Consider the following 27,118-nt stretch of genomic DNA (forward strand, 5'->3'; position numbering starts at 1 on the left):
CTCCTCCTGATTCCCTTGCTGCCCTTCCCCTTGCCCAAACCGCGCTGGCTGCCACTTCCAGACATCTTCAATGTTTTGGGCGTATAGACAAAAGTTTTTTAAAAGGGCGGGTGAAAAGTGGGGTACTTTAATGGAGTGGGTTGGTTGGTGAGGTGACTGAGTGAGTGTCCCCTAGTACAGTAAGTAAGTAGTAACAGTCAGGAAGTACAACTAGCAGTTACAATAATCAGTAGTAATCACAAGTAAATTTAGTGTGTGTACACTCAGACAGTGAGTGCACGCACGCAGGAGCTAGTAGCCTATGAACACAGTGACTGAGTGTCCTAGACTCCTAGTACAGTAAGAGTAAGTAGTAACAGTAAGTAGAACTAACTAATTACAATAATCAATCAGCGATCAGAAGGAAATGGAGTGTGGGTGTGTGTACACTCAGACAGTGAGTGCACGCACGCAGGAGCTAGTAGCCTATGAACACAGTGACTGAGTGTCCTAGACTCCTAGTACAGTAAGAGTAAGTAGTAACAGTAAGTAGAACTAACTAATTACAATAATCAATCAGCGATCAGAAGGAAATGGAGTGTGGGTGTGTGTACACTCAGACAGTGAGTGCACGCACGCAGGAGCTAGTAGCCTATGAACACAGTGACTGAGTGTCCTAGACTCCTAGTACAGTAAGAGTAAGTAGTAACAGTAAGTAGAACTAACTAATTACAATAATCAATCAGCGATCAGAAGGAAATGGAGTGTGGGTGTGTGTACACTCAGACAGTGAGTGCACGCACGCAGGAGCTAGTAGCCTATGAACACAGTGACTGAGTGTCCTAGACTCCTAGTACAGTAAGAGTAAGTAGTAACAGTAAGTAGAACTAACTAATTACAATAATCAATCAGCGATCAGAAGGAAATGGAGTGTGGGTGTGTGTACACTCAGACAGTGAGTGCACGCACGCAGGAGCTAGTAGCCTATGAACACAGTGACTGAGTGTCCTAGACTCCTAGTACAGTAAGAGTAAGTAGTAACAGTAAGTAGAACTAACTAATTACAATAATCAATCAGCGATCAGAAGGAAATAGAGTGTGTGTTGTGTGTGTACACTCAGACAGTGAGTGCACGCACGCAGGAGCTAGTAGCCTATGAACACAGTGACTGAGTGTCCTAGACTCCTAGTACAGTAAGAGTAAGTAGTAACAGTAAGTAGAACTAACTAATTACAATAATCAATCAGCGATCAGAAGGAAATAGAGTGTGTGTTGTGTGTGTACACTCAGACAGTGAGTGCAGTGCGCACACGCAGGAGCTAGTAGCCTATATGAACAGTGACAGTGAGTGTCCCTACGGGTACAGTAAGAGTAAGTAGTAAGTAAGTACAACTAACTAACAATAATCTATCAGTAATCAGAAGGAAATAGAGTGTGTGTACACACAGACAGTGAGTGAGTGCACACACGCAGGAGCTAGCTAGTAGCCTATAAACAGTGACAGTCAGTGAGTGTCCTACTCCTAGTACAGTATAACTACAATACTATTAGTAAAGGACAGCAGAAATACTGGTATAGATGAGAGAAATAAACAGAGGACAGCTGCCCACAGAGGCAAGGCCCCCCTGAGGCCTAAACCTGTAAGCTTGCAGCAGCTGCCTGTCTCTAATGTAACACACAAGCTACTAACTAAAATACAATGTCTATCTAACTAACAACAATATAGGTGTGTATAGGAGGTGTATGTGAGCAAAAACGCTAGGTAAATGACCACAATAGAGCTCTTGCTAAGCCAAAGCACAAAGGAGCAACTCTCTCTCTGTACAAGTCTCAGGCAAGCACGGAGAAACGGAACATGGCGGCCGCTATTTATAGGGTAGGGGCTGGCCAGGGTCCCCCTCTGTGATTGGCTGCCGTCAGAGGGCCTGGGAGCCCTCTGATTGGCTCTAAGGACATCAATCTGGGCTATGACGCTATTCGAGCTCGGTACCGAGCTCGAATAGCGCCGGGTTGCTCGAATAGCTTGAATAGTGAATGGGCTATTCGAGTGTACTCGGATAGCCCATTCGAATAGCTCCAGCTATTCGGAGCTCGAATACTGAGCTCGAATAGCTGAAAAAGAGCTCGAATATTCGAGCTACTCGAATATTCGAGCTCTGCTGAGCACCACTGATCGTATGTCCAATGTGTGCAATATGGGCAGGGCCGGATTGCTGGCAAGGCCAACCTAGGCTACGGCCTAGGGTGCCAGTGTTGTTTAGGGCGGCAGAGTGGCTATAAAGTGTGACGGAACACAAGCAGATCAAAGCGTCCGACCGCGCTATCATTAATGCCCCCTGCCCGCCAGCTGTATTGTGCGCTCTCATCCTCCACCACTGAACATACTCTGCATCTGCTGTGACAGCAGACAGACCCAGTCCGCCTGCAGCCACGCTGTTTGAAGTTTGCAGATAGCCGCGGGCAGGCTGGACGGTGGTCTGGCATGGGACCCGACATGTGGGTGCAACCGGCGGGGGATAAAATATCCCGGCGGGGCACAGGGGCCAGGCAGAGATCATGCCCAGAGCTTGGAGGCAGCCAGCGAGCTAACACACAGCAACAGGTCGGGCAACTTACACATGTTGCCTACTTGCCTGGCTGCAGCTCAGCTGACTGTCCTCCATAGTGTGCGCTTGCCGAATCCGATCTTCATTCCGCATCGCGGGAGTTGATGGAGGATGAGAGCAGCAGCACAGAGATATCTTGCAGGGCACGGCTCTGTGTTCCTCGCTGGCCCAAGCTCTGCCACCCCGCCTCCTCTGTCTCCCGGGTGCGTCTCACAAGTAAGTTCTTCTACTGCAGGAACTGCCGGGAGACATGTGTAAACTTTATTCCTTCCCTCGGATCCGACTCCTTCCACCATTTGGAGTTTTAGCACAGACATCCCATTCCCAGCTGTGGTGAGTGTAATGGGGACGGAGGGACCTGGGAGGACAAACAAACAATGCCTGTCTGCACTCAGATGCAATTTAGATAAGCTGTCTTTCTGGGGATGGGGGTTGCTGCTTGCTGAATGCTCTGTCTGTCAGCTGACAGCCTATATGATTGAGGGTGCCCATATACATTATTTGATTTTTGGCATCAATATCCAGCCGATTCGATCATAGTGATCGAATCTGGCTGAGATTGATGCCACAGCATGGTCACCCAATTGAATGTTTCCATTGATTTCTTGCTAAAACCACCAATCCTCCAAGGTGTAAAAATTTGTGTCCACAGAGCTCGATTAGGTGCGCGATGGTATCGTCAACGACCAACGGACCCCCTATTATTATTATTTAGTATTTATATAGCACCAACATCTTACGCAGCACTGTACAGAGTATATATTATCTTGTCACTTAACTGTCCCTCAGAGGAGCTCACAATCTAATCCCTACCTTAGCCATATGTCTATGTGTATATCGTGTAGTGTATGTATCGTAGTCTAGAGCCAATTTTTAGGGGGAAGCCGATTAACCTATTTGTATGTTTGTTAGATATGGGAGGAAACCGGAGTGCCCGGAGGAAACCCACACAGACACGGGGAGAACATACAAACTCCTTGCAGATGTTGACCTAGCTGGGATTTGAACCTGGGGACCCAGCGCTGCAAGGCGAAAGCGCTAACCACTACGCCACCATGCTGCCCCTAGCCAGTCTTCCCTCCAAGTGCATGTGTCCTCTGCCCCCAAGCCAGTTGTGTGTGTAAGCAGCACACCTGTCTCACCAGTGTGACTCCTCGCCTCCTCCTGTGTCCAGCATATTTCTTTATTGCTGCTGGAGCGCCTGTACCACATGACACTGATGCATGTACTAACATACCTATTCAAAAAGCTGCCAGACACAGGAGGAAGCAAGAATTCACGCCGACCTCACATATGAGCCTGCAATGTGGCAAAGCAAACGATTTTACTCTGATCAAAATCGAATCAGAGTGGAATCGATTCCTACCACACACAATACAAAGATTTTCAATATATTCCAGCAGAACATCAATTGAAAAAAGATTGAACTGCAGCATTACACTGTTCAGTGCAGTGCAAGGCTTTTGGCCGTGGATCAACTGCAACACCAGGCCAATTAATCTAAATCTTTCATCTGATTTGATCAATATTTTATTATGGAATCTAAAAGGAATCATTTTAGAAATGAATACTCTGCAGATTAGATAACTTTGTTCAAATCTCCCAGGAAAATCAATGCATATGGGCATCGTGGCAGCAGGCATGGGAGGCAGTAGCGTAATATATTGTGTGTGTGTGGGGGGGGGGGGGGGAGGGGGCGGTTGTTAAAAGTTGGCCTAGGGCACCAATAAGTAGAAATCCGGCCCTGAATATGGGGATAACATTATCATCCTTTCCAATGAATAATGGAACTAGATAGGGGTGCTCCTTCTCTGATATGCATTCTCTACCATGTTATGATGAACTACACTATGTACAAATGGCAGGAGAGGCTCCAAGGAGACATTAATAGCAAGGGTTGCTTCTCTATCTTTGGCAGCATTCATGTTCTTAAATTAACTGTATTTTAAGAGTGTGCTCATTCAAGATTCTGTAAGATTGGTACAGGACACCCTCCCAATTGCAGCAGTGTCTGCTGCTCTCTGATACTTGTTTCAGAGGATGTGAGCAGAGCTCAGACTAGCTGCATTATTGGTGTGGTTGTCTGGTGATCAGGGGCTTCTGGCTGTGGACTACATATTGCAAATGTTACCTTAACCACTTAAGACTATCTGGACGATGGTCTCTTATCAGAGACCCCGGTCTTTCTGCAAAAAATAAGTTCCCCGTCCTCTTTCTAGTTCCTGGAAGCATGATCATATGCTTCCAGGACTTTTTTTGACTGTGGCCATCTTGTGGCCAAATAGTACTACACCCATGTGTATTTTTTAATAAATAAATACATTGTACTACATTTAAAAATAGCTGTTTACTTCCCACACAAAAAAATCCCTAAATCAAATTTTTAATTTAAAATAAAAAAATTACAATTAAAAAAAACAACATAAGTAGTTACCTAAGGGTCTGAACTTTTTAAATATGCATGTCAAGAGAGTATGTTAATATAATTTTTTAACCACTTAAGCTCTCAGTCGTTTTCACTTTATACATCCGAACAATGTTCACCTCCCATTCATTAGCCTATAACTTAATCACTACTTATCACAATGAACTGATCTATAACTTGTTTTTTCCCCCACCAATTAGGCTTTCTTTGGGGGGGGTACATTTTGCTAAGAGCTACCTTACTGTAAATGCATTTTAACAGTAAGAATAAGAAAAAAAATGAAAAAATTCATTATTTGTCAGTTTTCGGCCATTATAGTTTTAAAATAATACATGCCTCCATAATTAAAACCCACGTATTGTATTTGCCCATTTGTCACGGTTATTTTACCATTTAAATTATGTCCCTATCACAATGTATCACGGCAATATTTTATTTGGAAATAAAAGAGCATTTTTTCCGTTTTGCATCCATCACTATTTACAAGCTTATAAAAAAAAATAGAGAGAAATATTTCATCTTTACATAGATATTTAAGAAGTTTAGACCCTTAGGTAAATATTTATGTTTTTTTATAGTAATGTTTTTGTTTTTTTTATTAAACATTTTATGTGGGCATTTTTGGGAGGGTGGGATATAGTGTTTTATTTGGGGAAATATTTGTGTATTGTAATGTTTTTTTACTTTTACTTGTAGTTTTACTTTTTGGCCACAAGATGGCAATCTCGACTTTGTTTACATGACGTCACTCTAAGCGTACAATGTACGCTTAGAGGGACATAGCTTCAGAAAAAGCGTAGCTTCCGAGAGAAGCTGTCGCTTTTTCAGCGGGGGAGAGGAATCAGTGATCGGGCACCATAGCCCGATACATTGATTCCTGGGCTACCGAATCCATGGCCGGAAGTGCGCGTGCATGTGCACGATTGGCCACGGGAGCGCGCGGGAGCACGCCTGTCCTCCTTGACGTTTTTATACGTCAAGGAGGACAAAGTGGTTAAATTATAGGCTTGTAAATAGTGATGGACACAAATTGAAAAATGAAAAATTGAAAATAAAATATCGGTGCCATAAATTGTGATAGGGACATAATTTAAATGGTGTAATAACCTGGACAAATGGGCAAATAAAATACATGGGTTTTAATTTTGGTAGCATGTAATAATGTGAAACTATAATGGCAAAAAACTGAGAAATAATGACTTTTTTCCATTTCTTTCTTAATTTTCCTGTTAACATGGATTTAGAATAAAATAATTCTAAGCAAAATGTACCCTCCAAAGAAAGCCTAAATGGTGGTGGAAAAAACAAGATATAGATCACTTCAGTGTGATAAGTAGTGATAAAATTATTGGAGAATGAATGGGAGGTGAAAGTTGCTGGATAGTGTACTGGTTAAGGGCTCTGCCTCTGACGCAGGAGACCAGGGTTCGAATCTCGGCTCTGCCTGTTCAGTATACCAGCACCTATTCAGTAGGAGACCTTAGGCAAGTCTCCTTAACACTACTACTGCCTATAGAGCTCGTCCTAGTGGCTGCAGCCCTGCACCAGAGAAAAGCGCAATATAAATGTTATTTGTCTTGTCTTGTACTTGACACCAGTGCTGCTCATCAGATATCCGAACGTACGCTATCCGATTTGGATTCAGATTCCGGATTTTTTTAAAAAAAAAAGCTATCTGCGGATATTTGGCCGCATAACCCGGATATCCGTGGATATTTCGGATATCCGAATCCGAAATACTGTAACTAAGGAGATGACGTCCTGGAGCCAATCAGAGGGCTCCCAGCAGAAGCCCTAGCAACCAATCACAGAGGGGAACCCTGGCCAGCCCCACCTGACCTCATTGAGCCAATCAGAGGGCTCCCAGCCTAAACCCTGGCACCCAATCACAGAAAGGAACACTGGCCAGCCCCCTGTATATAAGGAGGGCTGCCATAATGAGACATATCGTCTTAGCCTGCTGAATGCTCACTGAGAGACATGCTCCAGTGCTGGTGGCCTACCAAGGGCTGCACACAGTTATAAACCTAAAGCTGTTCAGTGATTAACCCCTTCACTACTATCACTACACTATTGGTAATTAGCTTGATTGATGTCATAGTGTGACAGTCAAAGTGTGTGTTCCAGTGCTGCTGGGCCTAGTAGCAAGGGCTGTACACAGTGATAAGCTGTTCAGTGATTAACCCCTTCACTACTATCACTACACTATTGTTAATTAGTTAATTAGCTTGATTGATGTCATTGTATGACAGTCAGAGTGTGTGCTCCAGTGCTGCTGGCCTAGCAGTGATAAACCGAAATCTGTTCAGTGATTAATCCCTTCACTATCACTACACTATTGTTAAATCATTAGTTAGCTTGATGTTTTTTGTGTGACAGTCAGCGTGTGTGCTGCAGGGAGCTGCTATGCGTCTGTGTGTGTGCTGTGCACAGACCAGGCCAGCTGCTGCCTGCTGGCCAGCTATTAGCCTTAGGTATAGGTTAGGTTAGGGATTAGGGGATAGGATTACTGTGTTATTGTGTAGTTAGTACTATAGTACTGCAGTCATTGCTAGTAGTTGTTAGAGTAGTAGTACTACTGTGTTAGCTTTCTACAGAACTGCTGTGCTGTGAGCAGTGGCAGTGTGACAGTTAGTGTGCACTAGTCTCTTCTCCTCTGCTGTCTGACTGTCACTCGGCACGTGGCACTTGTCACGTGTCACTTGGCATGTGTCACGTGGGATTTGGCACGTGTCACGTGTCACTTGGCACGTGTCACGTGTTACTTGCCACATGACACTTAAGTGCCACGTGGCAAGTGCCACGTGACACATGGCAAGTGCCACGTGACACATGGCAAGTGCCACGTGACACATGGAAAGTGCCACGTGACACGTGACACGTTTCAAGTGCCAAGTGACATGTGGCAAGTGCCACGTGACACGTGGCAAGTGGCACATTTCAAGTGCCATGTGACACATGCTAAGTGCCACGTGGCACGTGCTAAGTGCCAATTGCAACTTGCCACGTCCGGCATGCTCCTGGCACACATTACACCTGCTTCTGCTGCATTGCCCTGCTCCTGCTGCCTGTGCAGCTCCTACCGCCAGGCCAGGGTGCCACAGGCCACTGATACCACCTATATTTAACCCAAAACACAATTGCTGCATAATTTTTTGGAGGTGTCTTGGCTGAAAACTGTCATGTCCCAGTTGTGCGGTTGGGCTTTGGACACAATGTGGGCTGCACGACCGCTGTCTGGACCCTAGGCCTAATGTTCATTGACAGCCATTTGTTTTGGGGGGGATTTTAAGTCCCCACATCATCACTAGTGTTCCCCTTTACAAAATAATGATGCTACATGCTTCATATACCCTAAAAAACGTTTTTAAAGCAATTTAAAGGCCACTTCTGGTTTTTCTAATTTGCCGATATCCCAGATATTAGGGTCGGATATCCGATTCGGATCAGAAAATTTTGAACACAGATATTCGACCCAAATTGGATATCTGGGTATCCGGATCCGAATTGGATCCGGATTTTGGAAAGGGGTATCCAAGCAGCACTGTTTGACACTGCTGCTCGAACCTTATACTCTTTGTTTTGGATTTAGATGTTTATTGCTTTCCTTTTGTACTACCAACTTCTTTGTTGGTTAGCAGCTTTTTTTATTTCTGCATGTTTGTATTTCCATAAAAAGGAAGTTGAAAAAAGAGCTCATTAAAATATATATATAACAGTCCAAGACACCATTATAAGTTTACAACGGGATTCATATTGTTTTAAGTTTTAAAGTAACTCTGAGGTGCTTTTAAAATGCCATTGGAACTGCAGATAGGCACAGAGAATGGTGATTTCTACTGAGGGCTGTTCATAGACCACCAAAATGTTTCATTTTGCATTCTACAGTGGGTGGATAGTGTGCTGGTTACTGGCTTTGCCTCTGCCTCTGACAGAGGCGACCAGGGTTTGAATTTTGTCTCTGCCTGTTCAGTAAGCTAGTAGCTATTCAGCAGAAGCCCTTGGACAAGACTCCCTAACACTGCTACTGCCTACTGAGTGCTCTAGTGGCTGCAGCTCTGGCGCTTTGAGTCCATCAGGAGAAAAGTGCGATATAAATAAATGTTCTGTGTCTTGTCTTTTTTTAAAAGTTGGTATATTTCATCTGAACAACAATTAATATGCATTAAAGTAGGTTTGTCTGATTAGAGTTCTATTTATTTCTGGTACAGCCACCTATTGGACCAGTTCTATCAATGCAGTGGTAAGTGGCACTTTCCCTAATTGTTAAACACAAAGCTCATAAATGTGCCAGTTGCCTGGCATGCCTATGAAATCCCCATTGTCAGTTTGGGGATTGATTTACAGTTCTCTGGTCAGCACTACAGGATTTTCTGTCCAGGCAAAGGCTTTTTTTAGGGTTGTGTCATGGAATATTTTTAAAACATCATTTGGCCTTGTAAAACAACTCACTATTGACACACAGCATGTCACAGTTGGCTGTTTACCTTTGCATTTGTCATTCTCGCAGCTCCCCGTCTCCTGCATAGCTCCGCGTCCCTTCCCTCCCTGCTGATTGGAGGGAAGAGACGCGGGCGGGGACCAGAGCTATGGAGGAGGCGGGGAGCGGCAAGACGCGCTATGTGTCGACAGCTCGGCATTTGATTTATGGGGGGCATGCAGAGCACAGGGCAGGCCTAGGGGGGAGCAGTATAGCAACAGAGGCTGGGCAGTATATGCAGACCCAGCCTCTGTGTGCTGATAGCATTCTTAGAACCCACCTCGGGTTCTCTTTAATACACATTTAATAAAAAGTACGCAAAACCATCTACCCATCATAAACCAAAAATGTCCAGAATATTTTTAAAAAGATGTAAATCTATGACATTGTTAATGATTCCCTATGTGACACATTTCTGGGAAGAGGTGATAAAGTATGCTAACAAAATGTGTGATAAAAAAATAATTAAGGTTACATATCTGTGCAGTTTCAACTACACCTTTGATGGAACCAGGGAATTGAAAAATACTGTAGTGTTAACACTGATGTTGTTCCATATAGTACTGATAGTGGAAAGAAGAGTATTGTTTACTGCATAGTTGTTTTCTGAAGACCCTGATATGACCAGAGTTGAACATGAACTACAAACACTATTTGAAAAGAGAGATTAAATCTTTCCCTTGCCAAAGAGAAGTGTATGGGTTCCTTTATGAAAACATGGAGTTATATTGAAAAAAAAAGTGTAGGCAAAAGTAAGACTTGCTTCAATAGCTGGTTCTAAGTGAACATCTTGGTACCATTCAGAGAGCTCTAGGGGAAGCCTGGGGACTCTGGAAGTAATTTAGAAATGTTATTTTCCTCATCTGAAGGACTTGGGGCTCTGCACAAAGACAGGAAAGGTGGCAGGGAATTGAAAAATACTGCAGTGTTACACTGATGTTGTTCCATATAGTACTGATAGTGGAAAGAAGAGTATTGTTTACTGCATAGTTGTTTTCTGAAGACCCAGATGTGACCAGAGTTGAACATGAACCACAAACACTATTTGAAAAGAGAGATTAAATATTTCCCTTGCCAAAGAGAAGTGTATGGGTTCCTTTATGAAAACATGGAGTTATATTGAAAAACAAATTGATGGCAGAAGTGAGAATTGCTTTAATAACCGGTTCTAAGTAAACATCTTGGTACCATTCAGAGAGCTCTAGGGGAGGCCTTGGGACTCTGGAAGTAATTTAGAAAAGTTATTTTTCTCATCTGAAGGACTGGGGGGGGGGCTCTGCACAAAGAGAGGAAAGGGGGAGGCAGGTTTTTTTTTTAAGGACTCAAAAAGGAAGAAAAACTGATAAGATTGAGAGAACAAATGGGCCTTCGTAGGCGTGACCCTGCTTCATCAGGCAGTAGAAGGGAGCATACATCTAATACCGTCCAGGTCCATTTTAAGCGCCTCTGTTCTGGTACTGGATGGTATTAGCTGTATGCTCCCTTCTACTGCCTGATAAAGCAGGGTCACGCATGCGAAATGCGTTGCAAATTTATGTGGAGTGTATAAATACATTTCCTTTGTTCAAATGTCACTATGTTTATGGCATGTCCTTTGTAATAGGTAAGTCAACCACTACCTCTCCTATTCTTTAAGAATTTTAGCTGATTTTCTTCTGCTGGCGCCTGTGTTCTTTACCTTGTTTAAGTGCACCCCAGGTAGAGAGGTGTTTTACCCCACCTTCTTCTTCCAATCTACAGAGAACGATTTCCTAATCCTGAGTGAGAACAGTTCTAATCTTCCCACCTGCCTTCACAGTGGTTGCCTTAGTGGTAACCCACATTTGTGAGAATAACGATGCATGCTTAACTAAATACCTCCTTGCCAATACATACTACACTATATTGGGATCTCGTTGTCCCTCTTTTTTCTGTTCTTGTTTAACCCAAAATTGTAACTAATGTAACTACTGTATTTTTTTTGACTGTAAAACACACTTTTTCTCCCCCAAAAGAGGTGGGGAAAAAGCACTGCATCATATAGTCCAAATACAGGGAGTCCCTGACTTACAGACACCTGCAATATGCCGATATGAACCTCCGACCCACGGTGATGTTGGGCACTCCCTGTATTGTAATGTCCTCCTGTGTCCTCAGATCCCGCCTGTGTCCTTCACACCCCCCTTGCACTGTAATTAGCAGCAGCACTGATTTCTAAACCTGCTGAGCTAGCCATTTCAAATATGATAAATATCACCAACATAATATCATATCATGTAGGGTAAAATAGCAAAACCTGGGACAGTGAATGTCTTTTATTTTGCCTACCAAAAGCCAAATGTTCTGTCATGTGACTAGCATGGCATGCATTTTTCTTTCTGGTATTAGACACCATTATGTCTAATTATTTGGTATGTGCCAAAACCCAAATTCTTCTTTCACCCCAACCACTGTTTATGGCAAATGCTGCAGATACAGTCACAGCAAAGGAAACTGTTTCTACTGTTTTCAGCTTACTATGTTTGCTGTTGTTAACAGAATAGATGTATTTTAATCCAACCTAACAGATGGCATTATTGGAATCATGAGCTGGCAGACAGCATGCATTCTTGTTAATTTGCTTAAATAATGTGAACAAATAAAAATAAAATTACAGTGTTTCATTCTTTAAATTATGCTAAAATAAATGTGAATAGTGTGGAAGGTGACCTTTAAATAACAGCAGTCAGCTGTTTAATACAGAACAAAACTCTAGAAATCTGGAGTGTTTCAGAGGAGAGAAAAAAATCAATGATGGTTCTTTTTCTTCAAATAATTAGTAATTGCTAGAAAAGAGAGAGACAAGAGAATCAAGGAATCAAGTCTTATGGGGTTTGAGTCCTTAGCTCCAGAAAATCGCAGTAAATACTGATGTTCTCCACTGGATCAAATCAAATGCTGATATAAATATGTATAAGTTCAACATACCTAAATATTGTGAAAACATTCCAACCTCTACACATAGGAGTGCAACTGTTACTAGGACTAACCATCGCATAAGCAATAGAATAAATTATATCAATAAAAATATATATTTCTCTCATTCCCCAAACATTCATGCTTGGTTTAAATGCCTAAAGCTACTATTTTTACCCACCAATCTCATGATGATCAGGGGGTTTCCAGTGGTGTTGCTGCTTAAATCTATTATAAAATCAAAATGGGCTTAAATAGCAGTCATCCAGTTTGCTTCAGTTGGAAATGAATAACATAAGTTCAATTAAACCTTTGCAGATTAATGCTTCGTACACACTTGCGATAACTATCGTTTGCAAAGAACGATAGTTACCAGACGAACGATATTGGAAAGATTGGTATGCAACGATGGGATGCATCGATCATCATACACATTTTAACGATAGTTCTCGCAGAAAAGAACGATCAGAAGGATATGTTGCGTACATATTTATATATATAAAAAAAAAAACACTGACATGAAGTTACAATAGATACAAATATATGATTGTTAACTTGAAAACAAAGTTTAATTGAAATGAGCAATGTAACAATCTTTACGGCCGCTCTACAAAGTAAGTACTGAAGCTGGGCAGAATTCAACGCAGGCGCATTGGCCCTTGTAACGATCGTTCTCGGCCGATGTCTGTACACACTATAGTTTTGTAACGATTGCCGGTAGATATGATCCGTCAGGTTGGATATTTCCATCTTCCCAATGTCGTTCTTTTGTTGTTCGTGTTAATGATCGTTGGGTAAAGTTCTTTCCCCGATTGTCGGCGGAACGATCGTTAATGAGCTGTTTCAAACGACCATAGTCGCCAGTGTGTACGCAGCATAAGCCAACTGTCCAGTGCTGCCCTGTTCTACTAAACAGCAGCCGTAGATTAGTGTGTGTGTGTGTGTGGGGGGGGGGGGGGGTCGGGGAGAAGAAAAATAATATTGGATGTTGGATGTTGTTATCACCTAGTATATGCCCCAACCTGGCAATATAAAGTAGCAGACATTTAATCTCCCAGCATTAATTGTGCAGTGCATTAGGTTAGCTATTCAAATAGTGCTACTGCTGGAAGTTGCTTGGGAGTTATTTAAAAGCAGTGGAAGTGGAACTGAACAATTTCACTCATTATTTTTCAGCAGTCACCAAATTCCAAGCAGTTTGGCTGGCTTGGCTGAACAGCCCTTTAACTAAACAGACCCCTTTCAACAATGAGAATTGATTGACTGTCAGGTGGCCACCTGGATAAGACAGTTATTTAGGTATTCACAATGTTTTTTGCAGTATACTGCATACAGTGTGAGTATGTGTTCGGGAAGGCAAAACATGGGGAAACGTAAAGGGAACCTGAAGTGATAAGCATATGGAGGCTGCCATATTTATTTCCTTTTAAACAATACCAGTTGCCTGGCAGCCCTGCTGGTCTATTTGGCTGCAGTAGTGCTTGATTCACACCAGAAATAAGCATTCAGCTAATCTTGTCAGATTTGACAGAAATGTCAGAAACACCTGATCTGCTGCATGCTTGTTCAGGGTCTATGGCTAAAAGTATTAAAGGCAGAGCATGAATGAGCAGGCTAGCAAGGCAACTAGTATTTCTTAAAAGGAAATATGGCAGCTTCCATATACCTCTCACTTCAGGTTGCCTTTGAGACAATCACAAAGACCCACTTTAAGCATGCAAACGTTTCATCTGGCCAATAAATAATATCCATACTGTATGGATTATTCATATTGTAAAAGGTTGATTCCTTTATTACCAATCTCACATGTCAAATGTTCAGATGACTTGCTTGAAATGTAACATTTCTGATGTCATTATGTGTTACAGGACTAGAAAAAATTGGAAGAGATTCCAGTTATGAACAAGAAGGAAAAGTTCAGTTTGTAATTGATGCAGTGTACTCCATGGCTCATGCTCTTCACAGCATGCACAGAGATTTCTGTCCTGGCTATGTGGGTCTTTGCTCAAGAATGAGGCCTGTTGATGGGAAAGATCTTCTTGGGTACATTAGAGCTGTAAATTTTAATGGTAAGTAAATTATTTTGTTTACTTTTTGGTTAATTCTTTCAACAACCAGGGTTTATTTCCACATGGTCATGCTACTGGCATCGGCTTCATATGAGTGGCTGGATAGTGTACTGGTTAAGGGCACCACCTGTGACATAGGAGATCAGGGTTTGAATCCTGGCTAGGGTCAGTACCTGTTCAGTAAGGAGTTAAAGGCAAGACTTCCTAACACTTAAGGGTGGCCTCTTGAGCGCATCCCAGAGGCTGCTGCTCTTGAGCACTTTGAGTCAGATAGGAGAAAAGTGCCATACAAATTTTCAGATTATTACTATCTTAGTCAGTAGTTAAGAGACAAAAGCAACAAGGAAAAGTAGGTCAAGTATACAGACAAAAAATAAATGGCATAAACCGAAATACCTTTCTCATTATTAAACCCTGTCCACCACCAAGGAGTATGGAAAAAAGCAATGAAAAAACAAATATCTACTATCTTGTTTCAGTAACAGATACCATATAAGCAAAATACATTATGTCTGTCCCTTTAAGAAATAAATATATATCTTATTGCTTCTACCTCTTCACTCTGTGCCCTCTTCATGACCTGTTTGTGCTTGACTACTCTCTGTTCACATTAGGAATATATATATATATATATATATATATATATATATGTATATATATATATATATATATATATATATATATATATATATATATATATATATATATATGGAATTTGTGTATTTTCGTATTTACTTCATAAAATGTAAGCATTATGCTTATATGGTGTATGTAGCTGAAATTAGTGTAGATGTTTTCTTTTTTAAAATTTGCTTTTATTCAACATTGACTTCCTCCATGGCAGTGAGCAGGGTTTGTTAATAAATAAATTATTGGAGTTTAGATATATATGTATTTAATCTTTGTAATGTCTTATGTTTTTTGTGTTCATTTTGTCTAATATATTGGGAAAATGTTTAATTTTGTATTGTTTGTAATGATGGGTGACTAGTGGCATTTTTGTTTTGCTATTATTTTTGCAAAAATATAAAATGTTCACACAAATGAGAACATTTGTGAAAATGTAGGGGCATGATTAATTACCTAACGACCGCTTCACGGCAATGGGCGTGAACGTGGCGGCAGCTCCAGGACCACCTAAAACCGATTGGCGTCAAGTCCTGGAGCTGAAGTTAAGAAGGGAACGCATGCGTAATTGTTCCCTGCCGGTTAGCCTGGTAGCCATGATCACAGCTAGCAGACTGTTTCCAGCCTAAAGGGGATAGAAATCCCCTTTGCTTACCTTTGTACAGTGCTGCGGTCTCCTGCAACTCTGAACGGGGGACACTCGGCCGTCCCTCAGATTGGCTGAGGAATGAAGCCATCTCATAGGCTGATGCCTTTGAGAGGTGGGGAAGAGAGCTGATCGCTTTCCTATGGTGATTTCGGATGGCTAAGGAGGGAGGGAGAGGGAGGAAGGAGGGAGGGAGAGGGACAAAGGAGGGAGGGAAAAGCCTCCCTTTTTGTAATAAAAAAAACAAAGATCGCAGCAGCAATCAGAGGCCTCCTCAAGAGGAAAGGAGGAAAACCTAATTTGTGTGCTTAGTTCTAGGGCCGTGCAGCACGCTGACAAAGCTGCACAGTCCTCTGTTGTGAAAAATGGCCTGGTCACTAGGTGGGTGTAAGCCTGTGGTCCTCCTGAAGTGGTTAAACTAATTTTTCTCTTTTTTTTTTACCAAATGCATTGAAGTCTTTAGGCATAACAAAAAAAAACATATTCACTAAATTAGTGTATATGCAAAAATGTATGGGGAAACATGCAAATGTTTTTTTTAATGTATTTAAGTTAATGGGCATGGAACAAAAACATTTTCTAGGCAGTGGTTAATTTTAGAAAAATGTGTATATTACAAAAATTCCATTATATTTCACAAACATTTCAAGTCAGGCGAAAATGCAAGTTTTGATGCAAAAAAATTACTGAAAAATGTGTGAAAATTTGAGCTCATCCCTAATTGTTATTTGACTTTGGTATTCTTTTCACATTTGATATGTTGTCAGTGTACAAAAGAACACAAAGAGAAATAAAACATGATTATAATTTTTGAACTAATAATTCTGAAGATTTTTCTGTTTATGGCGTACAAGAAAAAGCTGCTTTTGTTTACAGGAAGGACATAGTTGCCTGTAAAATGAATGCAACAGGGCATCCATGTTCAGCAAATCTGTAGCCAAAAACATCATGATAAAAATGATGGAAGCATTTTGGAGTCGAACTACCCAACAAACATCCAGTTTAGCCTTCTTTGTGAAAGAGGCTACCCCCCAACTACACCTAGCACTACCCTCCCACCAAAGTGTAACACTACCCCCACCTACGCCTAACACTAACCACCCACTTACAGCTAACACTAACCTTCACAGCTATTGAGCCTCCTTGCTGCTAAGTCATACTGCTGTTGCCACTAATTCTGAAAGCTTGTGGAACTCCTGCAAACACCATAGTCGCCAATTTACCCTGCACCCAAATTACCAACTTGCCACCACCATAGCCGTAATTTCTATTGTGACGTATGGTGGTGCCCAAATTATCAGGCAGAGTCTGCATCTAGACTATCTGCTTCAATCAGATTGATACTAGAAAAACATGGAAAATCTCTTATGAAAGTACTGTCACTTTGCCAAAAGTATAATATTAGCAATAACCAAACTGAGCTGGTACCTACGTTTACAAACACCCATATAAAATGTATGCTTGTACAAAATTACAACTAGCAAATACAAGTCGGGATTCATTGACCTCTACTGGGGAGTCTGTGATTAGTATTATGTTTGTGTTATGATTAGGCTATGGACAACTTATTTTGAAAAGGAGCACATCCCTTATCTGCAAAGCAGTGAGCTTTAGTGGCAGGAGGGAACAAGAGCTTTAAAGCTCTGTCAATGTCAATATCAATTGGTATAAAAAAAAGTGAAATGATTGGAAATTTAGTCAAACTTTGTTTTTACAATAAGAATTAAATGTTTGCTTGAGCTAAAATTTTATCAGAAATATATTGATTTTTTTTCTTTGTGGAAAATGAAAGTTTAACAAAAAACATGAATTTTAGCAAAAATGTGCGTGGATTTTTTCCTCATCGACTTTGATACATTTTAACAAAATTCAGTTCTGACGTAGCCACCCTGGCGTTCTATTTCCCCAGGATTTCCGTGCAAAAAGTGGTTCAATTAATTTCCAATAATTTTCAACCAATTTTTTTTGCAATCATTTTTTTTATATTGAATTCAATACAGGTTATTGTATTGAATTCAATAAAAAAAAAGTGTTTGCTGCGAGATTTTGATGATGCTGTGTGACATTGGTGCCATCAACGCCGATCGACGGGGGACATGTGATCGCCAAGGGAGAAGCAAAATCCGCCAAGGGACATGGAAGAAGGCACTGGAGAAGCTATCAGAGGTACGCGGCGAGGGATCAGCATGCCAATGGTGAGTATAAGACCCAGATGTATAGCCAGATGTATTAGCCAGATGTGCAGCCAGGTGTAGTTAGCTAGATGTTTTGCCAGGTATATAGGGAGCAAGATGTTTGCTGGTGTATAGGAGACAGATGTGCAGCCAGGTGTATAGGAGACAGATGTGCAGCCAGGTCTAGGGAGTCATATGTATAGGGAGCTAGGTTTGCGGGTGCCTCTGCCCCCCCCAACCCCATTGCCCCCGATGCCCCCTAACTGTGGCCGGGTGTCCCTTCTGTGGGGGGGGCTCCCCTTCTGTGCTGGCTGGTAGTGGCCGGCGGGGATCCCCTCTGTGGGGGGGGGGAATCCCCATACTGTGCGTGTGGGTGGCCCTTCTGTGTGTGCATTGGGGGGGGGGGGCAGGTATCATCCTTCTATGGGGGCTAGTCGTGGTGGGTCGGGGACACCCCCTTCTGTGGTGGGTGGGAGGTGGGGGTCCCCATCTATGCGGGCTGTGGGTGGCCTCTCCCTCCTCTTCCCCCATCCCTCCCTCTCTGTCCTCCATGCCCCCCCTCTCACCCCTGATCCTGTGTCCCCCCCACTACACACAGCATACAGAACTAGCATCCAGCCACCCTGGGAATCCCTGTGCAGCCGGCGGGGCAGAGAATGTGTGGGGCTGTGCAGGGATTCCCCTTCTTTGCCGGTGTTCCGACGTGATAACCTACACGTCGAATTTGCCTACATCCACTATCAAACGTATAGCAGGAGGGTTAGGGGTTAGGGTTGGGGGAGGGGAAGGGATAGTAAAAGTCTATGGGATGTAGGTTAGTTCGACGTGTAGGATAAAGTGTTGGAGCACCGGCGGGTGGCTGGTGCGGGGATCCTCTCTGTGCGGGGGGCCGGGGATCCCCGTACTGTGCATGCGGGGTGACCCTTTTGTGTGTGCGGGGGGGCGGGTATCCCCTTCTATGGGGCTGGTCTTGGCCGGTCGGGGACACCCTGTTCTGTGGTGGGGGGAAGGTGGGTGTCCCCATCTATGTGGGCTGTGGGTGGCCTCTCCCTCCTCTTCCCCATCCCTCCCTCTCTGTCCCCCGTGTCCCCCCCCCCCCGATCCCGTGTCTCCCCCCTGTAAGAAGCCCTGATCTACTCACCTGAGGGCTTTCTCCTGCGGCGGCCACGATGGACACCCTCCTCCTCCATCGCGAAGTCTCGTGTTCTCTGTAATTACAGTACGCAGCTTGGTGACGTCACCAAGCCGCGTACTGTAATTACACAGACCGGGACTTCGGCGATGGAGGAGGAGGGTGTCCATCGTGGCCGCCGCAGGAGAAAGCCCTCAGGTGAGTAGATCAGGGCTTCTTACAGGGGGGAGACACGGGATCGGGGGGGGGGGGGGGGACACGGGGGACAGAGAGGGAGGGATGGGGAAGAGGAGGGAGAGGCCACCCACAGCCCACATAGATGGGGACACCCACCTTCCCCCCACCACAGAAGGGGGTGTCCCCGACCGGCCAAGACCAGCCCCATAGAAGGGGATACCCGCCCCCCCGCACACACAAAAGGGTCACCCCGCATGCACAGTACGGGGATCCCCGGCCCCCCCACAGAGAGGATCCCCGCACCAGCCACCCGCCGACAAAGAAGGGGAATCCCTGCACAGCCCCACACATTCTCTGCCCCGCCGGCTGCACAGGGATTCCCAGGGTGGCTGGATGCTAGTTCTGTATGCTGTGGGTAGCACAGATCGCTACCCACAGCGTGCTGGCAGGCATCCAGCCATCCTGGGGAATCCCTCTGATGAGGGAAAAGTGCAGCCGGCGGGGAAGAGAAACAAGAAATCTCCCTGGCGGTATTGACGAGCTCAGCTCGTCAATACCGCTTTCAGCAAGTTTTTCCTGGACGAGCTGAGCTCGTCAATACCGCCAGGGTGGTTAAAATACATAGCTGCAGAACAGTTAAAAAAAGCTATGATGCCCTTGACACAGGCAGCCTCTGTACTGTTTTGTAATCTGTAACAATCTTTAGGGCTGGTTCAGACGGACGCTTGCAGAGCGTTTACCGCAAGCGTTCGGAACGTCGCGGTAAACGCTCCCATTCAAGTGAATGGGAGCGTTTACACCGAGCTTTTGCACGCTTTTACCCGAACGCGGCGTTCAGGTCCCGATTTTCGCGAGCGTTCGGGCTGCCCCTGGAAGCGACATGTTGCTTCCAGGGAGCGGCCAACCGCGACGGCTAATGTTCCCCTAGGGGAAGGAAAAACGCGACCGCATCACGACGCAACCAAAGGCTACTGAAAGCCTGACCGCGCAGCCGCCGCAACGCCCCCAGATGCGACGCCACGCAGACGTCCGTCTGAACCAGCCCTAAATAAAGTAATGATTGGCTTGGAGTGCCATATTTTGCCTTCCTTTTCCACACAAGCTATGATGACCTTATTGTCTCATCCATCAGGGGAAATGAAATAGAAAAAATTGTTCATTTGCCCATTGGCTATACATTTTAGGGATGCATTTATAAACAAACAAGTTAAAATTATTAAACAGTCCTGTTTAAGTTCAGTATCAGCACAAACAGGTCAATAATATTTTGAAAACTAGGTAAGTATTACAAATTATATAACAGTACAGCTTGTAATAGTTGTTGTGTTGCAAACAAATAACAGCAAGACGTTTTGATTCAGGATGATAACAAATAACAGTGTACTCTTGAGGTATATAATTTCCAAATAAAAGTAAAATATAAATGTTAATAGCCTGACTGTTCTAAAGGCTTGCTTCCTGAACTACCTCTGCCATAGCATGAGCTAAAAATGGTTCTGAAACCAACAAACATTAGCAGCAGTGCTTATCAAGTTCATTGACCACAGCAGGCAGCCTTTTTGGAAATGTACAAGGTCACTGAAAATTCAGCTTCTGAATAGAAACTGCTTTTTGCTTCAGGTAAAATAACCAAGGTATTTTATCGCTATAAATATTCCACAGATAGCCAATCCATGGTTTAGTTTTTTCATTCAGGATTTATTTTGAGAAGGATTAGTATGTTTAAAAGTATTTTCTTTAAATATACTCTTAAATATTATATTTTGCTACTTTTATTGAAATTGTGACAATAATTTGAAGTACAACACCATGTAAACTGATAAAAATAATTGTGCGTAATGCTGTTTTTCTAACATAGGTAACATCCACATTTTGAAATGTAAAACAATATTTTTGTCTGAAATTCCATTTTAAAGTGAAAAATCAAAAGGAAAAAAAAATATAAGTGCACTGATCTGTGAATGAAGCCTTTTATTCATGAGTGCACAAGAGTCCAAAGATATAATACTGATAGATGGAACTCTAGGTACCCCAGGAGGTGGGGGCAGAAGTTGAGATCCACCAAACAGCTCTTTTGCATGCAAAACGAATGCTTGGCTCTGATCAAGTGATCATTTTACAAGCAGAACAGCTGTTAGTTGTTCAGTTTTATCATCCCTGGCCATCCACCCTATTGGTCATCCCAAGTTCCATTTGCCAGTGTTGTACCCTTACACTCAGTGTATGAGTAAATAAAAAGGTTCATTTTCAGATCAGTGCAAACACATTTTGTTCTTATGATGCTACACAGTCTTAACCATGACATGAGGAGCACATTTAGACTATAGCCAGCTCACATTCACCCTTCAGCAGTGGTTAATTGCTGCATCCATTAGAAGTCCCCCACTACTCTTTCAATGACAAACATGGTGCAAGCTTATTATCTTTCCTTGACATACACCCATTGTAAATTGTAACCGCAAGTACTTTGTTTATTTTTGGAAAACATGTAGAGGGATTAGATCAAGAGCCCTCTAAGTACATACCCCATCTTTCATTTTATGGCTTCTTAAACCACTTCATTAACAAAATACAACCTTCATTACAAGACCATTTTTTACAGTTTTGCAACGCTCTTTTCTTTGAGCTTAACTATGTAAATTCAAACAAATGTAGTATTTTTTCAGGACATATATTACTTTATTTTGTCACCATTTATTTGTACTGCTAGTACTGAAGCTGAAATTGCCTTGTGTTTTAAAGAGAAAGAATTCTAACTTTCTCTTTAAAACACAATTCTCCCCAAAAAAATGGCTGAAAACTAATGGAGCATGAACTCAGTTTTCGGTGACCTTTATTCATTTTTATGGATTTACAATATAAAACAATATTGCTCGCCTTTTAAGTTCTCATGGTCTTAGTCTATTTTTGTACACAGCACAGTTTTAAAATTTAAATTAATATTTTCTTCCTTAAACACCACAATGTCTGGGTCTGCTCACTATGCTGTAGGCTGTTGATCTATATTCATAATTAATCACCTGGGAGAAAGGCCCATTACAACTAAGCCAATACTATCGAGCAATTACTCATCAACATAACTATCACAGTAATTAAAATGATTGCTAGATTCATAATATGAGCCCTGTCTATAAAAAAACTACATCTATATTCGTTTTTGTATATTGTAATTGACCTTTTCAAATGTTCCCTGTGCCTTTACTTGAAATGCTAAAGTCTCCTATCACTCAGTGCAGTAGTTTTGAGTAGACCACTATGTGAAAATCTAGATTTACAGACACAGGAGATCTTTAAACCTGCATTTACTCTACATGTAACCATACCTTCAATGATGTAGGACATTCCACATGTTTCATTATAAAGGAAAAGCCAATGGTGCCGATCCAGATCACTTTTGCCCTAGAAGATAATTTTTCATCTTCTGTCTAAAATAAAAAAAAACTGGGAGAAAAGGGGAATTGGATCAGGCCCAATTATTGGTATTTATTAAGTAGATGGTTACACAAAATAGGTTTGGTCTGTAGCCAGTGCAAATGTAGCCTGATTTTGAACATTGAAATAGTGAGCCTTCAACACATAATTTGGACGTCTACAAGTTTAAACTGAAAGTTTTAACCTCAAGCACATTTTTGTTGCCAGTTCTGGAGGGAGTTGAATGGTAGCTTTGAGTAACATGTCTGATCTGACAATAAGATTATTGGCAGAGAGAGAGCTGTGAGTCTACAAGTTGACAGCTTCCTGTAGAGTGTAGCTGTAGAGTGTAGCTACCTTGTACAGTGCTGGATAAGGAGACAGAGAGGAGAAAAAAAGTACACACATAGACAGCATTGAATGTGCAAAGCTGAAAAGCAAAGGTCTCACCTATTTGTAGAGGCTGGAGTGACCTGCATGCTGTATGGATTTTAACCCTCTTAAGCTAGGGACCAGGCTAAGGACTGGCAGTAATGGGGGTTCCAGGATGGTGTAGGAGGTAGCTGTGGAATCAAAAGTGCCAAGCCAGTATGGGCAAATGTCCCTGGCAGGTGAGTTAAGTGAAGGTATGAAAAGACAAAGCAAGCAGACAAAGCAGAGTTACCCACAACGCTAATGCTGTTTAGTTTACTTTTAATTGTGACCTGTTAAGTAGGGGACACCCCTGCTTTATCAAGCATACATGAAACAGATCAAACTGGCAATAAATAGAAATGTAAAATTCCCCTTCTGCTGAGTCTATTGGGTGGGTGAACTGGGGGGGCAAGGCTTAGGCAGGAAATTAGATGTATACACAAAAAATTGGAATCGGGTGGCCAACGATTAATTGTTAGCACCACTCAATATTATGAGGAGAGATTCTGGTGATACAATATACAGTAACCACAAAAATAAGTAACCTTCCTCTCTTCACGTGCTATAACAAATACTTTATTGATGGCATACAAAAATCCTAGCAAATATCACAAAGAACCCTCCCCTTTAAAACCTTTAAAACCAACTCTGGTAAGTACATGGAGCCATACAATTCTTATCTTGTTCCTCACCCCACTGTCACAGTGATGGTTACTCTCAAATATGATTGCCCAGCCTAAGCCTATGCTGATCACATTGGTCCACCAAGCACTGTCTGACATCTGTGGGCCCACCACCGGCGCACACCACGAGGCCTCCACTCACACACTGCTAGATGGCCATCTAATGTTGTATGCACTATTGCTATAATCAAACTGATCAACACTTGGCTTTTTCCTCCAATAGGCTGTGACTTTCCTGTGTGTTCCTTGCACAGTGTCTCTAAAATGCAATGGTGTATTCCTGGTTTATGGTGTTACCGTTAGGTATTCCCTTTTTCCACTGAGGAATTCCCCCTGCATAAACACTGCAGCTCCTTGGAAGCCCGTATGCCCATCTATTCAAGCATAGTCCTCAATAGGCAGCAGAGCTGATACTGTAAACAATCAGCCCGTGGCAGGTGTGGCTGTGGAGAGATTGATCTAGCACTTACGCTACCGGCATTCACCGCAAATCTTCACGGGGGAGCTCCGCTCAGGGCGCATAGCAGACCGGTCCCCCGACGTCCTCGTCCGCCCGCAGCTTGAAGCCGGTGCGTCACTTCAACAATCTTCCCCCGGAGGTCCGCGGACAGGCGCTGTAGGTTCCTTTTCGTGAGCGCTCACATGACTTCAACCAGGAATCTCCAGCTGACGTGTTTCACCCCACCCACGTGGCTTTTTCAAAGCGTAATGGGTTAGGGCTCTCAGGTATAGACTTCCCTTTTATCTGGTTACACACTCCTCCTTTCCTTTAACCCTCTATGGGCTGGCACACAGTCTTTTCAGGCTTATGGCTACACTTGCTCCTCAAAAAACTCCCCACAGTAACTCCGACCATTTATTGAAGGGCATACAGAATGCAATTCAATTCATTTTACACGCAAGCCGCGGACAGTCCGTTATAAAGCAAAATCCATACTGTTCTTATAATGATATTTACTTTTTCCGCATGTAGACAGCCAGCAATCAATTTTCAAGATGTATAAAATGTAATTTTTTGTTATTACAACTTATATCAACTCCTACTCCAGGAAATACACCATATTGATGTCAGAATTTAGTCCTTGTGGGATCTTTGTACCTAGTCGGTAGATCCAACTGGTTTCAATTTTATAGAGTTCCCTCTCAATATCACCTCCTCTTTTCGACACTTTTTGTTTCAAAATCCCCTTGAAGCGTAAGCCTGAGGGGTCCTTGTTGTGATATTTCTCAAAATGTAGACCTAGGGGGCTATCTTTTTCTGCTTTCTCAATATTTTTCACGTGTTCCCCAATCCTTGCTCCCAATCGTCTCTTCGTTTTCCCGATATAAAGTAGATCACAAGGACATGTAATACAGTACACAACTCTCTCAGAATTACAGTTAATGCTGTCTCTAATTTCGTATGTTCTGGTACCCTTCGTATTCCTAAAAGTTTTTGTTCTCTCTACTAAATCACAAACACAGCAGTTACCGCAACTGAACATTCCCAATTTTTGGGGAAATCGTCCCAACCACGTTTCCTTCGGAATACTATTAAACTCTGATCTCACCAGCATATTTTTTAGATTTAGAGCCCTCTTAGCCGTCATATAGGGCCTGTCACCCACAATTCTGGCAATTCTCTGATCCAACATAAGCACATTCCAGTGCTTCTGTAACACATTTTGTAAACTATACCAGTGTGATCCAAACATAATTACAAACCTAACCGGATCCTTATCCCCAACATTTTTTATGATCTTTTTCTTAGGCAAACGTCCACAACGGACCTGCTCTCTCCCTTTTTCTCGTATCTTCTGGAATTCTTGCTCAATTAATTCCTCTGGGTACCCTCTTTGTACCAATCACTCCCCCAACTCTCGACCTTCTCTTTCAAAATCACTGTCTAATGTGCAATTCCTTCTATGTCGATAGAACTGACCTCTTGGTACTGCTTTCTTTTGAGAGATCAAATGATGACTACTGTAATGTAACAGTGTGTTACCCGCCCTGGGTTTCCTATAAGTTGTTGTAACTACTCTTTCTCCCTCTTTTCTAATTCTTAGATCCAAAAAAGTTAATTCCCTCTCGTCCACATCAAATGTGAACTTAAGGTTCCTTTCATTTCTCCCCAATTCACTCATGAATTGACCGAGCTGGTCCCTGGTTCCCTGCCAGACCAGGAGCACGTCATCTATGAATATCAACCACAGGCGTACATGCCGCTGGAAGAGGCCCATAGGGTAGACGTCCTGCCGCTCCCATAGCCCGAGATGAAGACAAGCGTAGGCCGGAGCACAGGATGCCCCCATCGAAGTGCCCCTGGTCTGGCGGTAGAACCGACCATCGAACACAAAACAATTGTATTTCAAAACACATTCCAAAGCTTCAATCAAAAATTTGTTGTGCAAAGGGGAGTCTGGGTAGTGCTCCTTCAAAAAGAAGGCTGCAGCTGCCATCCCCACTTCATGGGGTATGGATGTATATAGACCCTCTACATCAACACTTACAATGAGATCCTCATCACAGACCGGGAGCCCCTCCAGGACCCCCAATACATCTCCAGTGTCTCTAATAAAAGAGGGTAAAACCTCAACCAGAGGCTTCAATTTTCCATCAAGATATTTTCCTAATCTCTCCAACGGGCCGTCAATCCCCGACACAATCGGGCGGCCCGGAGGGTTTTCCCTATCCTTGTGGATCTTCGGAATTGTGTTTTTTAGGGGTCCAATCTATTTTTTCCAAGTCCCTCTGTACAAGGTCCTTGAAAGCTTTTAGTTTATAATTCAATTGGGGCATGAATCTAGATTTTTTGCAGACTTTTAGAGGGGTTGGATTAAGAAGTTGGGGGCACTCGTCATTATCCTCCAAGGTCTCAACTCTTCCCTCATCCAGTAACATCTCCAGATCTCTTAGGGAATTTCTTTCATCTATCGTCATTTGTCCTCTCACACCAGTCATTTCTACATCGGTTTCTTTACTTTCCCTTTCTCCTTCTGAGTTCTCAAACATAAGTTTCAGTGCCACCCGTCTCAAGAAAAATGTTAAGTCCTTAAATACCTCAAACTCGTCTCCCCCTGCCATAGGGGCAAATGAAAGGCCCCTACTCAAAAGTTTATAACAATCCTCATTAAATATCAAGTCAGTCAAGTTAATCACATTATTTCGTGTTTCATCACTCATTTCTGTCCCCTGACCGGCTGGAGCCTTTTCACTGTCTTCTTCAAATTGTCCTTCTGTATTTTTAGGTTGCCCTTCTTTGTTACCCCTTCCTCTTTCTCCTCTGCATCTTCTATGCCCCCGTCTCCGTCTTCTTCTACGTCCTCCTCCTGCTCTAAAAAAACCACCCCACCTTTACCCCCTCTTTCCTCCCCCTTTCCCT

The 27,118-nt window shown here is 42.8% G+C and overlaps 1 protein-coding gene across 6 annotated transcripts in view; it reads left to right on the forward strand.

Moving 5' to 3' along the window:
- GRM8 (glutamate metabotropic receptor 8) overlaps positions 1-27,118 on the forward strand; it is a 1,285,400-nt gene that overhangs the window by 1,085,370 nt on the left and 172,912 nt on the right. For all 6 annotated transcript variants that reach the window (XM_068276365.1, XM_068276364.1, XM_068276366.1 and 3 more), the window contains one exon: positions 14,293-14,493. In XM_068276365.1, the coding sequence (XP_068132466.1) occupies positions 14,293-14,493 (201 nt within the window). The remainder of the gene's footprint in view (positions 1-14,292; positions 14,494-27,118) is intronic.

The sequence above is a fragment of the Hyperolius riggenbachi genome, chromosome 3 (assembly GCF_040937935.1).
Source record: "Hyperolius riggenbachi isolate aHypRig1 chromosome 3, aHypRig1.pri, whole genome shotgun sequence".
Classification (NCBI taxonomy): domain Eukaryota; kingdom Metazoa; phylum Chordata; class Amphibia; order Anura; family Hyperoliidae; genus Hyperolius; species Hyperolius riggenbachi.